Source organism: Callorhinchus milii, unplaced genomic scaffold (genome assembly GCF_018977255.1).
Source record: "Callorhinchus milii isolate IMCB2004 unplaced genomic scaffold, IMCB_Cmil_1.0 Scaffold19, whole genome shotgun sequence".
NCBI classification, from domain to species: domain Eukaryota; kingdom Metazoa; phylum Chordata; class Chondrichthyes; order Chimaeriformes; family Callorhinchidae; genus Callorhinchus; species Callorhinchus milii.
In genome coordinates this window covers 7,199,822-7,216,368 of record NW_024704760.1, presented here as the reverse complement: position 1 = coordinate 7,216,368, position 16,547 = coordinate 7,199,822, and the positions used below count along the sequence as shown (strand labels likewise).

Here is a 16,547-nt window from a genome sequence, read left to right as displayed (position 1 = left end):
TGTTCAGAGAAGGAAACTTGTTTTGTCTTTCGATCAATGATGCAAAACTGCAAGTTACTTTATTCCAATAAATGAACAGGGACACACCCAACAATAAGCATGAAAGTGAAAATGCTGCAATTGGGGAGTGCTGAATTGCAGACAAGGATCCTGTAATCTCTTCCACATTATTTCAACACTGGCTGATACCATAAAGAGCCAAACAACCTGTTATAATATTTAATTTGAACATATCAGCCAAGTGGTGAATACACACAGTCAAGTGTTTAAATGCTATAATCTCCTAAAAAGTCTGTGTGGTCGACTTAGAGGTTCAATTGTTATTTAACTGATCGAATATATCTGGACATGCAGAGGATGGAATATTTGCCCCTTTGCCCCACCTCCCCTCCCCCTACGGTGTTACATTTTAATGAATCTTACTATTCATAGCATGTTTGAACACCCCCCCACCCTCTTCCCCCACCAACAGGAAGCTGGTGTCTTGTGTTTATCTGCACAATACACAGTCACTGCATTTTAATAATAATAATCCTTGCATTTGATATTGTGTCTTATCACGTCTTCGAGATGTCTCAAAGCGCTTCACAGAACATACTATAAAGTGAATTGGCTGTGTATTTTGTGGGCAAAGCACTGCAGCAATTGGGCACAGCAGGATTATTGTTATTATACATAATGCATATACTTACACAAACACACATTGGATCTTGAGTAGATTTTGTAACAGGTTTATCTGGATTTTCCTTTTGTGAGTCCTTCCCTCCACTGAGTGTACAGTAATGGTGGCCTTTTAACAACATCAACTTACAATTCATATGACACTTTTTCTATCCAGAGGACATCTCAATGCCCCCTTTCAGAAGGTGTTGAGCACCACACCCTGTGTGCTGGGAAATCACCAATAAAACAGAGCATCTTAATCAATCCAAGGTTATTTCCATTAAGTTCTATAAAGCTTTCCCACGAAGCTCAAAGTGCTTCACAGGATTTAATGTAAAGTGTAGTGACTGTGTATTTTGGAGTAAACACAGCGGCCTGTTTTTTCGCACAACAATGTCCCAGAAAACAGCGATGAGGTGAATGACCAATTTTATTCAGGGATTGTTGGCCAGGACACCGGGAGAATCTCTTTTCGAGTAGTGTGGGACTTTCAACATTCACTTGAACAGGCTGACAGAGAAGGTCTGCCTTTTCAGGTCAATGTTTAAGATCTCAAAGGAGAAGGAAGTTTGCCCTGTGTCTGGTCCAGCAGAGATCTGGACGAATTTGCTGTTCAGCTCCTGACTTGGGGGAAGTTGCTGGGAGAATTTGACCACAATTTTCTTACAAATATAGAATTTGCACTTGACAGCAAATAGCTTTGAAGCTTTTCGAGATATTTCCATGTGATAAACTCAAAACATGCAAATTCTTTTGTCATGGGAAAAACAGAGTGTATGATAGGAGATGGTGGATGGAAAGGGCAGAGTAAGGGATGGTGAAAGCAAATGATAACAGATTGCATTGTGTTTTGACCAGCTCGATAAACTGTGAAGCATGTGTGTCAGAATTATAGTTTTCTCCTCCTTCTTGCTTAATGTCCCTGGGACACAGTTTGAAAGGAGAAGGAAGTTTGCTTCTGAAATATCTTCCTGACGTGAAGGGCGCTATACAAATGTAATGTTGTTGTTGTTGTGATGCCGGTCTTGGTACTTGGTCTATTTTGTCTTTCTGTTCACCCTGGAACTGCCTCATTGATCGGTGTTCGCATACATTATCATGATAATCCTTAAATGTTCTTCCATTTGTTATCTGGATTACAACAACAACAAGATTTCACGTCGGGAGGACGTCCCAAGGCGCTGGACAGTGTACAGCAATTCAGACCCGAGCTGGGGTCGAGAGGGAGAGGAGAGAGGAAGGGGGGTGGCCGATGGCATAGTCGAAGAAGAGGGTTTTGAGGAAGGACTTGAAGGAGGCTAAGGAAGGGGTGAAGCCGAGTGATTGGGGGATGGAGTTCCAAAGGTTGGGGGCAGAGTGGCTGAAAGCTCTCCTGCCAATGGTGGGGCGGGTGGGTCGGGGGACGTGGAGCAGGCCAGAGCCGGCTGAACGGAGTGAGCGGACAGATTCTTAGGGGCTTAGGAGGTCACAGAGATAGGGTGGGGCGAGACCATTGAGTGCTTCGTAGGTGAAGACCAGGATTTTGAACTGGATCCTCTGAAGGATAGAGAGCCAATGGAGTCGGGCGAGAATGGGGGAGATGGGGTCACAGAGTTTGGTGCGGGAGAGGACACGAGCTGCAGAGTTCTGGATTATCTGCAGCCTGTGGAGGGAGGAGTTGGGAAGGCCAACAAGCAGGGCATTCGCATAGTCGAGCCCGGAGGTGATGAAAGCTTGAACAAGAGTTTCAGCGGCCTGAGGATTACGTCCCAAAGTGCATCACAACATTTTTTGTAAGGTGCAGCATCTGTGTATTATGTTGGTGAATGTAGCAGCCAATTTGCTTACAACAATGTCCCTCAAACAGCCATGAAGTGTGCGAACAATTTTATTTGAGGGCTTATTGGCCAGGATACTGGTAAGACTTCCTTCTCTTTTTAGATAGTGCCATGGCATCTTTAACTTCCACCTGAATAGCAGACAGGACCTTGGTTTAATAACTTAGCCGAAGGATGGTACCTCCAACAATACAGAGCTCTCTCAGCACAAAATAGCAAAATAATGTCGTGCATGAATCCTGCGAAGCACTTTGAGACCTTTTGATGACATGATATAATAATGATAAGAAGAATCCTTGCATTTGATATAGCTCCTTATCAGGTCTTCGAGACATCTCAAACGCTTCACAGGATATACTGTAAAGTGAGTGACCGTATATTTTGTGGGTGAAATGCGATAGCCAATTGCGCACAGCAGTGTCCCATAAGCAGTCGTGGATTGATGACCTGATATGGCACGATATCAAATGTAGGCATTATTATTATTATTATATATTTTACGAAATGAGTCCAAGCTCTGTGGAGATCTCAGTTGTCCATTTCCTGAGCCAGGTGGGTCTGCAGTACTCCAGGGCGTGTTGACAGACCAACCAGCCCAGTTTGCCGGTAGACCAGTCACTGAGGGCAGGAATTCTTCCCACTCAGCTGTTGTTAACCCTGCAAGCCAAAGCCCTAACTGGTAGGGTGGTCCTAGATGGACAAGCAGCAGAGAAACTTGCCAGAATTCTATATTTTATTTTAATTTTTTTAGTGGAACGATTAGAGCAGCAGGCTGACTTTTAGATTTTATCGCGTCAGATCATGCATGAAATCTCTCACAAACATACGACTCGATGTTACATTTCAGCAGTCAGGCCACAATGCTTCCATTGCACAGGTCATTTACTGTAACTTACCTTGAATGAGTGGCATATACTATTGTTGTCAGCTGGGTTTACCCACTATAGGATTCCATGAAAATTAAAAATATAATGTTAAAANGTGCGCAGCGTAAAGTTAGGAGGTGGTGAATAGGTACAACAACAACAAGAACAACAGGCATTTATATAGCTCTTCATGCAGGGTAGTGTCCCTGAGCTCTTATCTATTGAGTACATCTGTCAAGAAAGATTAGATATGTTAGAGCTTTTCTCTCTAGAAATGAGATGATTTAAAGGGGACCTGATCGACTGCCAGAATCTAGCACATTCATGATTTCAGTCTTAAGTTTTGACACCTGCTTTTCTTAACGAACTTACACAAAACCGGCTTCAAAAATAAGGCTGTATTTAAGAAATCGCTAATTTCTGTATGTTCTGAAATGCGACGTCTAGACCCAGGTAGAATTTTACCCATTGAGATGTTAATTATCACATTCAATCAATTAAGAAGCATTATAAAATTCAGCCTAATTTCCACAGCGGAGATGAAAGCAGATTCTAATCTAATTCTTACCAATGAGCCAATATTTTCGAGGGAAGTGTTAGCCAAGCCCTTTATTTGTGTTTGGAGGCACGAGAACATATATTTAAATAAGATTTATGTCAGTCTGGTCCACTGTAAAGTGAATTGACTGTACATTTTGTGGGCGAAACGCGGCAGCCAATTGCACGCAGCAGTATCCCACAAACAGTCGTGGATTGAATAATAATCCTCGTGTTTGATATAGCGCCTTTCATATCTTGAGGATATGCGCTTCACAGGATTTAATGAGAGTTGACTTCAGTCCCGCTGTTGTGGGTTGTGCGCGAACCTGTATCTCAGAGGTGATACAGAGAACCTCTAACCCAGTGATCCGCCCAATACAAACTTTGATGATAAGAAGATCCTGCTGACACGGAACTGTCCTGTGTGTGTTTTGTTTCTCACAGTCTGGCCCGTCAGAGATCGATGGAGGATGATGAGGAGTTTGAGAAAGCTCGCCGTCGCCGCGACAGAATGAGCAGCTCAGTCACACACTGTGACAGTATTTCTGAGGAGAACGAAAATACATCTGTGATAAGGTACAGATACTGTAACTAACCGGGGCGGGGGTGGGGGGGTGGGGATGGTGGAGGAGGTGAAGTGGGAAGCATATACATTTGCTCTTTTTCTCAACCGCTTTTCTTGTCTTGATTAGCACAAAGAACGTGTTGAGAAATCATTGGAAAAATGTAGCCCCCATTCACCTCTGGAAATAATCTGATTGATTGTTTTTCACTCAGTAAAGTAACGGAGCTATAAATCACCACAGTGCACGTGCCTATGACTGTGGGGAAGAGGAATTGGAATAGCTGGCTGTACATTTCTTCTCTGTTTGATAACTGTCCTCGGAGGTGGGGGGGTGGGAGGGGAATATGTGGGTCTCTTCAGGTCTGAGTTAGCTGCAAGATAACATGGCAGGCAGTGGGTTACTGGAATCCAGTTAATCCACTGGTGGGCTGGTTCCTGAACCGGGCAGTTCTGCACTACTTTAAGACATTATTGATGATCAGCTAGCCTGGTTCATCAAAAGAGGGACAGACCAGTCATTGGAGGCCGAGTTTCCTTCCACTCAGCTCCTATTAATCCTTACGCTATATCGAATGCAAGGAATATTATAATTATTATGATTGTATAATATTTAATCAATTGTTTGGGTGTAATTCCACCTGTGTCCAGCTTTATTCTATTACTGTAGCACTTCAGAGCGTGCCAGGATTCGACAAAAGAAAAGAAAGAATAAAATTCCTTACGAAAACAAAATCAGCTTCAAAATTAAAGACAAGATGCTCTGAATTGCCCCACCAGGAGATTAAATGTAGATAGAACCAGATGGACTTTCTTCCAACAAATCTATTTTATATTCTGATAAAACTTTGTACATTATAGTTTATTAATATTTCACAAAGTATTTCAAACACGTGTGTCAGCCTGGCTCAGTTGGTAGCACTCTCGCTTCAGAAGGTCCTGATCCCAACCACCAGCTCGGGTGCGGATCCCTGACTGTCCAACGCTTTGGGACGTCCTCCTGATGTGAAAGGCGCTGTACAAATGTAATTTGTTGTTGTTGGGGGTTCAAGCCCCATGTTGGATTGTCACAGGTGCCGTCCAATGGATGAGACGTTAAATCCAAAGGCCCCGTCTGCCTGTTCATGAGGACATTAAAGATCCCGTGGCACTGTTCAAAAAGAAAAGGGAGTTCCTCCAGGCGTCTTGGCCAACAATCCCCAAATAAAATTGCTCATTTACTTAATGGTTGTTTTGTGGGGCATTTCTGTGTGTAATTGGGCTGTCACGTGTGCCCACAAAACACCCAGTAACTACATTTTACATACATCCCTGAGAGGCGCTTTGGGATGTCCTCCCGACGTCAAAGCCACTGTACCTAATGTAAAAATTATAATAATTTATTATTGTTTTATTATTATTATGTAAAAATTCTGATCATTAAACATAGAGTTTAGAAAGTCTCTAAGTGATGCATCCTTTATATATTAAAAAAATCTGAGTTGCGATTGAATGTCATGGAAACTAAGTGGATTATTTGCTGGTGCTGCTGTACCTGCACCAAGTTAATAATTTTCACAGTGGAGTGTATTGGCGTGTGAGACCTTCCTCTCTAAACCAAGGCTAAATCAGGCCCTAAAGTACTAATTTCCTCCTTCAGCTCAATGGAAAGTCAAAACTTGGCTCAGCTTCACGTGTTTGCTGAGCTGCTGACATGTAATGTAATCTCGAACCAGCCCTCATGAGTATTCCATGCAGAGCTGGGGAGAAATTCCACCTAGGTAGAGATTTGCTCTGTTTATAATAATAATCCTTGCATTTGATTTAGCGCCTTATCATGTCTTCGATACGTCTCAAAGCGCTTCACAGAATAGGCTGTAATATGAATTGGCCGTATATTTTGTGGGCGAAACGCGGCAGCCAATTGCGCACAGCAGCGTCCCATGAGCAGTCGTGGATTAAAGTGATCAATTTTTTTTTACGGAGTTATTACCCCCAGAAAAGCGATCCGCCAATCGACTAACAACCGGGTTCCTACTTACTGCTCGGTAAACAGAGTAAGGAAATTGCCCAACATTTCACCTGCCAGGAATTGAACCCGGTTCTCTCACTTGCGAGGCGAGTGCTCTAACCACTGAGCTACAGGACTCCACTTTATGTAACATTTCAGAGTGTCCAGAATTTGGCAAATTGTTGCATTCATCTTCCACTCCGTGGCTGTTCACTGTGTACACATTGGCTGCCAGACTTCATGTTTCACCCACAAAATGCAGTCAATCCATTTTAACTATATCCCGTGAAACTCTTTGAAAGTCTTGATTCCCTGATATGGCACTATATCAAATGAAAGGATTATTGTATAATATTATTATTAGTATTAATAGATTTGCAGTTGGGTTTATGTAGTTTCTTAAAGTAACTTAAGGAAAAGAAGAGCTTCAAAATTCAGTTGTGTTTAAAAGTCTGCTGAGTTCTGAACACTCTGAATATATAAAGAGAGTTAATCTGGGCCCAGGTGGAATTTCTTCCCAAGCGTTGATTCAGTGCATTGAATCAACTGTAAAAGACAGTGCAAACCTTAGTTTAAGAGCATCGATTTGATAGCAGCCGACTTCCTGAATTCACCTCTCGAGGTTGCAGTGAAAATACAAATCTTAATTTCCCCCTTTTAATAACAAACCGCTAACAATAAAAATGATAAATCTTGCATTTGATATAGCGCCTTTCATGTCGAGAGGATGTCTCAAAGCACTTCACAGGATTCACGGTAAAGCGTGACTACTCCATTCATTGCTCGAATGTGTCTCTCAAACAGACATGAAATGAATGACTCATTTTAATTGTGGGATTGTCAACCAGGACACCTGGAGAAACTCCCTTTGTCTTTCAGATAGTGCCATGCAATCTTTAACAACCACCTGAACAGATGGGATTTCGGTTTAATGTTTCATCCGAAGGGCGACACCTCTGACAATCTAGTGCTCCCCCCAGCACTGCACTGGAGTGTCAGGCTAGAATATGTGATTTCGAAGTCACAACGTGACTTAGTTCAACAGGTTTATGCCTCAGAAGGCTTTAAACAGCAATTCCCTTCTCTCTCAGGCATGCATTGAGCTTGCTCTTAAATGCATTGACCCCTTCTGCTTCAATCAATGCTTCTGGCAATGAGTTCCACATTCTCACCACACTCTGGGTAAAGAAGTTCCTCAAATATGCCATTTGTTAATATAAATTTTAAGTTTTTTTTCATATCATTTGCAGAACTTACAGCACAAGTAAATTATTCCCACCGGCCCGTTAAAACGAGCCGAGTACTATAGCTTTACCAGGCAGGTGATTTTTATTGCCTGGCTCTCCCAGAATGTGCTAAAGAATGAGCATTTGTGCAGGGGGTTCATTACAAGGTAGTATGGGGGCAGGAAATGACTGCTAAAGTTTCATGATGAATTACAGTCAGGTCCAGTGGGGCAGATTCGCAATGTATGCTGCAGCACATCATAAATATTTTAGCTCAGTGAAATGTTTCTCAAATAATTATTCCCCGCCTGCAATCAAGAACCGAGGCTGACGAGCAAGACAAATCTTCAGTGTTTGCACATTCGGAAGGTGATACCATTGAGTTTACTGAAATGCTGAGGAAGAGACAAGAGGACAAGAGGAGGTACCAGCAGGAGACTTTGGAGAGCTTGAAAAGTGCAAAGTCCCCTGTGGAAATGTGTGAGGAGGACAGGACAGGGAAGAAGGAGTGCACAGAGGAGAGCAGGGAGCCCGAGAGGAAAGAAGTTCTCCCTGAAACACGCAGGACAAGTTCAGAAGACAGCGAGGAAACCGATAGGAGAACATTGAAGGTAAGCCACGTCCCCTGCACTGTGAATCCCCTTAGAGGTGTCCACACTGTGATACGCTTTGAGACGTTCTCCGAACAAGAAAGTCGCAATACATAAATGCAAATTGGGTTGAAGTGAATCAGTGTTAACGGAACACCTTGATCTTGAGATCTCTAAAGCTTGTTTTGTGAGTTTTGTATTCTCTTTTGTTAGAAGACCTCTGTGGCAGTGCCAATCCGAAATGAGATACTGAGATGTAAGGGATAATGTAAACAGCAACAACTTGCTTATAAACAGTACCTTCTCGGCAGGTAATGTCTCTGAGAGATTTAAACGCGGCCAGGTCAAACCAAAATCACACCAATTTTTAAAAGATAAGATTTCAGTTTGTTTCTTTCAACTGGAAGTCAGGCTGAATACATCTCGAAAATGATAGATAATAGCTGGGTAGTATGTTGCGGTGAAGTTAGCTGTAAATGGTACCAAGACCCATTTTGCAGCGTGAACTCTGCAGGTTCTGACCTTCCTTTCAAGATTAATACCGGAATAATGTTGAGAATGATAATAATCCTTACATTTGATATCGCGCTTTTCACGTCTTCTGGACGTCTCAAAAGCGCTTCATAGAATATACTGTAAAGTGAATTGACTATATATTTGTGAGTGAAACTCGGCAGCCAATTACGCACAGCAGTGTCCCACAAACAGTTGTGGATTGAGTGACCAAATTATTATTGTTTTTTTCTTGAAGGATTATTATCCCCAGAAAAGCGATCGGCCAATCGACTAACAACCGGGTTCCTACTTACTGCTCGGTAAACATAGGCGCGTGGAGTAAGGAAACTTGCTCCACATTTCGCCCTGCCAGGAATTGAACCCAGGTCTCTCGCTCGCGAGCCGAGTGCTCTAACCACTGAGCTACAGAACTCCACCGTGAAGATATGTACACGATTGCATACACATAGGAATTCACAGGATGTACAGAGGCACACGTAGGAATATAAATTACACGGCACTATTCGAAAAGAGAAGGAAGTTTCTCCCTGTGACCTGGCCAGCAATCCTTCCAGATAAAAAAAACTTCACTTCATAGCTGTTTGTAGGACTGGTTTGCGTAAATTGGCTGTTGTGTTCGCCTACAAAAATGCACAGTCACTGCATTTTACAGTAAATCCTGTTAAACCCTTTGGAAAGCAGCACATTTGAGGCAGCTTCCTGTTGTGAAAGGTGCTATAAAAATGTAAATGGTACTCAGATGTCGTCTCGACTTGAAAGAATTCTCTTATCAAATACAAGGATTATCGTTTTTATTATAAATAGAAATTGTCAAAGGAATACATGCGAATGCACAGCATGGTTAACAGCAACACGGTAGTCTGGATTGATACAAATATAAATATGAAATTACATTTGTACAACGCCTTTCACGACGGGAGGACGGTCCAAGGCGCTGGACAGTTCGGGATTTGGACAGTAATACTCTGTCCAAATGCAACAGCGAAATTCGACTAAGTCTTATCTTTATAAATCGTAAACCGCCTAAGTTGTACATTTACCCGAGTCCCATTCAGTTTCCTATCAAAACCACGTAGATTTCGTTGCACAGGTCAACTCGCATTGAATGGCAGGAAATCTCGTCTTGACCTCTCGTAGACGCATTTACTGGCTGATTAACTTATCCAGAGGCAGTGTAGATTATTGATTAAATCAGATTATCTACGATTTATAGAGCTTAGCTTTAAACTCGGACTTTGCGTAAGGCATATTAAATGTTATGGTCCTGACTGAAATAACTTAGGTGAGCTTTACTATATTTGACGACTGCAACTGAAAACAGGCTGGAAGCCCTAAGCTTAGTTAGCATCTCCATTACAGCTTTATGCTACAGGCAGATAGAATTACACAGAGTGATACGCCATGGAAACAGGCCAATTAATAATAATAATAATAATAATCCTTGCATTTGATATAACGCTTTTCACGTCGGGAGGACGTCCCAAAGCGCTTCACAGAACACACTGTAAAGTGAATTGACTGTATATTTGTGGGCGAACGCGGCAGCCAATTGCGCACAGCAATGTCCCACAAACAGTCGTAGATTGAAAATGACCAATTTATTATTGTTTTTGGTTTTGGAGGGATTATTATTAGGCTCTGTGTGGAGTAAGGAAACTTGCCCAAGGTTTAGTCCTTTTAGTCTGTGCCTGTGTTTATGCTCCAACCCTCCTGTTTCCCTCACCTACACCTTGTACCCGCATTCATTCGTGTAACGCATCAAGTTTCCTCTTAAATGCATTGATGCCCGCTTGTCATCAAAAAGTGATAGCATTGTAGAGCTGGATTTTACCATTAATTCCTGTTCCGTCTCTCTCTCTCTTTGGTGCACTTCACCATCAGGCGTTGACTTTAGCTGTTTACTTTAGATACCAGGGCATATCTTGCTGATCAATAGACTTAGATCTTTCATCCCACGTAGAGAATTTAGCCCACGCCCTCACTCACGCTGCCTCACCCACCCTGATTACCGTGACCAGCACTTGCCTTTTTATCCAAGGGAAAAATAATCAAAAATCTTTTGAACACTTCCTGTCACAGAACTCCACACCTATTCAGTTTCTAGCAGTGAAAGCACTTGTGCGTTCTTGTTGCGCTGTATTGTCCTGGTCAACAATTCCCCCGAAATAAAAATTGGTCATTCACTTCGTGGCTGTTTGTGGGATATTGCTGTGCGCAAACTGCCTGCCGGGTTTGCCCACAAAACACACAGTCACTGCACTTTGCAGTATACCTTGTGAAGCGCTTTGAGACGTCCTCCCGCTGGTTGCTCTGCTCCCAGTCTCGGCTTGTACGTTTGTCTCGTTTGTCTGCCTCCGCTGACCCAATTCCCCCCCCCACCCCAACCCCCTACCAAAATACCCCCACTCCTACTCCCCACCCATCATTACTCCCACTCAGTCCTTCTCTCTTACTGCCCTCCCCATCTTCTCTCTCCTGGACCTTCTCACAGCGTCCCTCGGCTCCAGCCTGGGCAACTTCCTCCGCACTTAGCGATGCATGTCCCAGAGCACCACCCGGACTGCCGCATCACCCACCTGCCCCGCAAAGCCCACCTCCCTCGCCTCCGACAGGGAAACCCCTCCCCCCTTCTCTCATCCATATCCTTCCCAACTCTCCCCACTCATACTTACCAATCTTTCCCCCCCCACCCACAATCTACAACCCCTCCTCTGCCTGCGCCCCCATTTGCATTGGCTTCCAAAATGTCCGCTCCCTCAAAAAAGTTCTCACAATCCACGGCCTCATCCTCGATGAGGAAATAGATACTCTTGGACTCACGCAAACCTGGTTCTCCCCTGGTGAGCCTGTCCCCCTCATTGAAGCCTCCCCGACTGGTTACTCTTCTCACCAAATACCCTACCCCAACCTACATGACAGCGGGGTAGCCCTCATCCCCCAAACCTCCCTTGTTTAATCCCTCTTATTTCTCTGGCTGTTTCCTCTCTTTTGAGCATCTCACCCTTTACCATACCGAGATCCTCTCACGTGTCTTCAAATCCATTCATGCCCTGAACCTCCCTACCTCTCCCATCTGCTTACCCCCCACTCCACCACCTGCTGCCTCTGCTCAGCTGGCTCCGGCCTCCTGTTTGCCCCTCGTCACCTCCGCTCCACCATCAGTGGCCGTGCCTTCAGCCACTACGCCCAAAACTCTGGAACTCTCTCTCTCTCAATCCCTCCGCCTTGCCTCCTCCCTCCCTTCCCACTTTCAAATCCTGCCTAAAGACAACAATAACAACAACAACTTGGATTTATATAGTGTCCTCCACGCCGGACGGCGTCTCAGAGCACTTTACAGTAACGGATCGCGGGGCCGAGCCAAGGGGAGGGGTGCGGGAAGGTGACCAAAGGCGCGGTCGAAAAGAAAGGTCTTCAGCAAAGTTCTGAAAATGGGAAGGGAGGGAGCGAGACGAAGGGAGTGAGGAAGGCATAGCCTCGGGGCATAGTGGCTGAAGGCACGGCCTCCGAGGGTGGAGCGGAGGACTCGGGGGACGAGGAGGAGGTCAGACCCGGAGGAACGAAGGCAACAGGTACTGTGCTGAGGAGAGAGGAGATCAGAGGTCAGGGGGTGCCTTTTTGATCGAAAAGACCTTCCTTTTTGATAGTGCTTGGGGTCACCTCCCACTCCCCCTGGCTCGGTGTCGCACTCTGCCACTGCCAAGCGCTCCGAGACGCTACCCCTTGTGAAGGGCGCTATATAAATGCAAGTCGTTGTTGTTGTCTAACTCGTGAAGTGCTTTGGGACGTCTTTCTATAAAAACATAGCAAATGTGAGGATTATTATTATTTTTATTATACATGCTTGCATCAATTACAACAGGCATATTAATTTGATGGTCTCACAAGATTGGCTTTATGTCAGGGCTCAAAGATAAAATCAAAAGCTCCTCCATTCAGGGCAATGCATTTTTCTATGACTCAGCTTGGGGCAGCCTGTGAAACCAACTTGTCTCATGAGATTCGAGATTCCAGTCCAAAGTTTAGGTTCAAATTATTTTATGGGGCACCAAAGTGTAAATGGTCATTTACCAAAAGCTTTCTCATTTACCACGGTGCTGTTAATATGCTCTCCTGTTCAAAAGTCTGCCTGTGTCCGCCTACAGAATAAACAGTTACTACACTTTACCGTACATCCTGTGCTTCGTCCTGGCCTGAAAGGCACTGTATCAAATGTAAGGGTTACTATTATTTATCAATAACCCTATTGTGCTGTTTGCACTACATTTCAGCAACGTCATAACAACCTTTGTTTGTGCAAATTATTAATCCAGTATTGGGTTATTTGACTACAACACCAGTATCTCAGTGACCTGTAGTTCAATGTTAGCATAAGACTAATGAACTTTCCCCAATATTTTACATATAATAATAATAATCCTTGCATTTGATATAGCGCCTTATCACATCTTTGAGACGTCTCAAAGCGCTTCACAGAATATAATAATAATAATCCTTGCATTTGATATAGCGCTTTTCACGTCTTCTAGACGTCCCAAAGCGCTTCACAGAATATACTGTAAAGTGTAGTGACTGTGTGTTTTGTGGAGGAACGGGGCAGCCAATTGCTTACAGCAGTGTCCCACAAACAGTCGTGGATTGAATGATCAAATTATTATGAATTTTTTGGAGGGATTATTACCCACGGAAAGCGATCTGACAATCGACTAACAATGGGGTTCCTACTTACTGCTCGGTAAACACAGGCATATGGAGTAAGGAAACTTGCCCAAGGTTTCACCCTGACCGGGACTCGAACCCAGGTCCTCTTAGTGCTCTAATCACTAAGCTACAGGACGCCATAAAAATATTCCTTGCATTTTATTATTATTGCACGTATGTCTAAGAAGCTTGGTGATGATCAGGAGGATAAAGATTAGCGAGAGACAGAGAGAGAGAGAGAGAGAGACAGTGTTCGTCACCAGTACTAACTTGTTTCACATTGACAGACAAATATGCCATTGTTGGGCTGGTGTGTGGTGTGCAGATTAGTGTCAGTGGCAGCTGAGGGTAAGAGCGAAGCACAATAGCAAGCAGGTCAGAACAGAGCAGGAAATCTAATAGTCACAGAGGTGCGGATTCCCGAGCAGGAACTGCAGGAATTAAAACAAACACAGCGGGAGAGAGTGAGAGCCACACCTGGAGAGGGAGGGAGGGGTGGGGCGAGAGGAAAGTCCGATGAAAATCAAAAGCTTGACTTTTTGCTGCTGTTTGATTTAATTTCATCCTTCCCGACGTGATGTCTCCCACCGACAGCTCAGAGGCATTGGTCTGTTCCTTGTCCCTTGCATGATCTGTCCCACCATCAGAGCGCCAGTTTTCAGCCACTCTGCCCCCACTCTCTGGCATCCTGTCCCACGGCCTCACCCCCTCTCTCCGCACTTTTAAAGCCCACCTCAAGTCCGATCTCCTTGACTGTGTTTCAAATCCCACTTGCAGACCTTCCTTTTTGACCGTGCGTACGGTTTACCTCCCCCCTTCCTCTCCACCTGGCTCGGGGGTCAGACTCCACCACTGTCAAGTGCTCCGGGAGGATACCCCGCATGAAGGGCAAGTTGTTGTTGTTCTCAGGTATTTTTCTCTCCTCCCTCACTTCAGCTCAACAACTCCCTCTCCCCTCACCCACCAGCTCGGGTCAGCTGTGCGAATGCTTTGAGATGCCCTCTCAGTGTGAAAGGCTACGAGAAAGTCATCACGCTATTCCAGACAGCAACTCCATAAGAGTCGTCATCAATATTGATAACATTTATGGCACTCCACCCTCACTGTAAAGCTGCTGTCTCTCAATGTAAAGCTCCTGGACTTTGGTTCGTGACATTTTCATGTGAAGATACACTCGATTTTAGGGGAGTAACTGTAGCTCGCAAACCATTGCCTCCTTTTAACACATAAAATGATTTGCTACAGAGAACGGTCAAACACAACTCACACCATCCACATCCGCCACTGGGAAAACTAAAAGGAGGGCTGTTTCTGTGACATGTTCCACAAAATGATTTTGTCAGTGGCTAAAAATGGACTGAACAGCCCTAGAGCGGGGCGTTTCTGTGGGGCAAGGAGCGTGAAATGAAGTACTACGCCTAACAATCTCCCATCTGCTGTAAATTATATCTTGTTGTGCTCCCGTTCATTTACTTTTGTTATTGAATTGCCCAGCAATTACTGTGGGTCCTGGAGAAACCAGTGATAGTGTGCGGACCCGATGGAATGGTTTGTAAGCAGCTGCTTGCAGTGAAGGGTTTTAAGGGTGACACTTATATTTGGCTCGTAGGTGATAAATTATCACTTCAAACACTGCAGTTCCACTCCCCTCAGTTTGTCTCAAAGTCCGATTGCACATTTAATCTCATACTTTCATAGCCCGTGACTGACTGAAGATGACGAACACAAAGTTGCTATACTTTACAGTAAATCCTGTAAAGCGCTTTGAGAAGTCCTTTGGATATCTCAGTAAAGGCGCTGTATCAAAATACAAGGATTATTATTGTTATTACTACTACTACTAATAACAAGCAGTTCAGTGAATGAATACCATCATCAGTCTTGGCTTTGATTAGTGTAACATACTCTGTCCCTTTGAGAAGCCTTGAAAAACCTTCTTACTGATATACGCGCAAGTTGCAGCTGACGTTTGCACTTTGTATTGCACTGTGCAAACAGTTGGTGAGCAGATAGTTTGCATCTCCAAGATCTTGCCCAACTTTACCTCTGTGACCTTCTTAACTGCCCGCTTCCTCCGCTCAGCAAACACTAGCCTGCTTCGTGCCCTGCCCTCCCCTTCAACGGAACTCCATCCCGGAGTCCCTTCGCCTCTCCTTCATTCATCTTACCCACCCCCTACACCCCCACCCCTACCCCCAAACCTTCCTTGCTCCCACCTTTCCTGAATCCAATCCCCAGCTCAGATGCAAACCCTCGACTGGCCAAAGCCTTGGGACGTCCTCCTGACATGAAAGGCGTTACATGAACGCAGTTTGTTGTTGTTATTTTCATGATAAATGCGCAGTGCAAGCTTGCTGCAACAAGTCCTGGGGAGCATTTGTTTTTTTTTGCAAAGATGACTTTCTTGCTTCCAAGCAGGGCAGAGAGATCAGCGGCAACATAGACAGAGAGATCATCAGCGGCAACACAGACAGAGAGATCAGCAGCAACGCAGCTAGAGAGACCAGCAGCAATGCAGACAGAAAGACCAGCAGCAACGCAGCAAGAGAGACCAGCAGCAACGCAGCAAGAGAGACCAGCAGCAACGCAGCTGGAGAGACCAGCAGCAATGCAGATGGAAAGACCAGCAGCAATGCAGCAAGAGAGACCAGCAGCAACGCAGCTAGAGAGACCAGCAGCAACACAGCTGGAGAGACCAGCAGCATTGCAGATGGAAAGACCAGCAGCAAAGCAGCTAGAGAGACCAGCAGCAATGCAGACAGAAAGACCAGCAGCAACTCAGACAGAAAGACCAGCAGCAATGCAGATGGCAGACGAAACGATTCCACTTCTGAAAGCTCCTCCCCTCTCAGCCCCTCTCACACCACACGGGTCTTTATAAGGTAAGGACGCTGCCGCAGTTTGGAACTATTTCACGTTGTTGCGTGTTGTAGGAGCAAAATTAGAATCATCGAGATTTCCAGCCTAGAAAGAGGCCATTCAGAACAAGCTGTATATTCAATTCTAGTGCCCTGCCTTATCCCTTGATTGATTGATTGATTGATTGATTGATTGATTGATTGATTGATTGATTGAT

At 44.5% G+C, this 16,547-nt stretch overlaps 1 protein-coding gene across 3 annotated transcripts in view; it reads left to right on the top strand.

The window, feature by feature from the left end:
• Positions 1-16,547, top strand: part of LOC103179103 (ladinin-1) — a 31,808-nt gene that overhangs the window by 2,820 nt on the left and 12,441 nt on the right. For 2 of the 3 annotated variants that reach the window (XM_007894198.2, XM_007894196.2), the window contains exons 2-4: positions 4,331-4,462; positions 7,984-8,275; positions 15,887-16,353. In XM_007894198.2, the coding sequence (XP_007892389.2) occupies positions 4,331-4,462; positions 7,984-8,275; positions 15,887-16,353 (891 nt within the window). The remainder of the gene's footprint in view (positions 1-4,330; positions 4,463-7,983; positions 8,276-15,886; positions 16,354-16,547) is intronic. The other variant, XM_007894197.2, reaches the window with a different exon arrangement.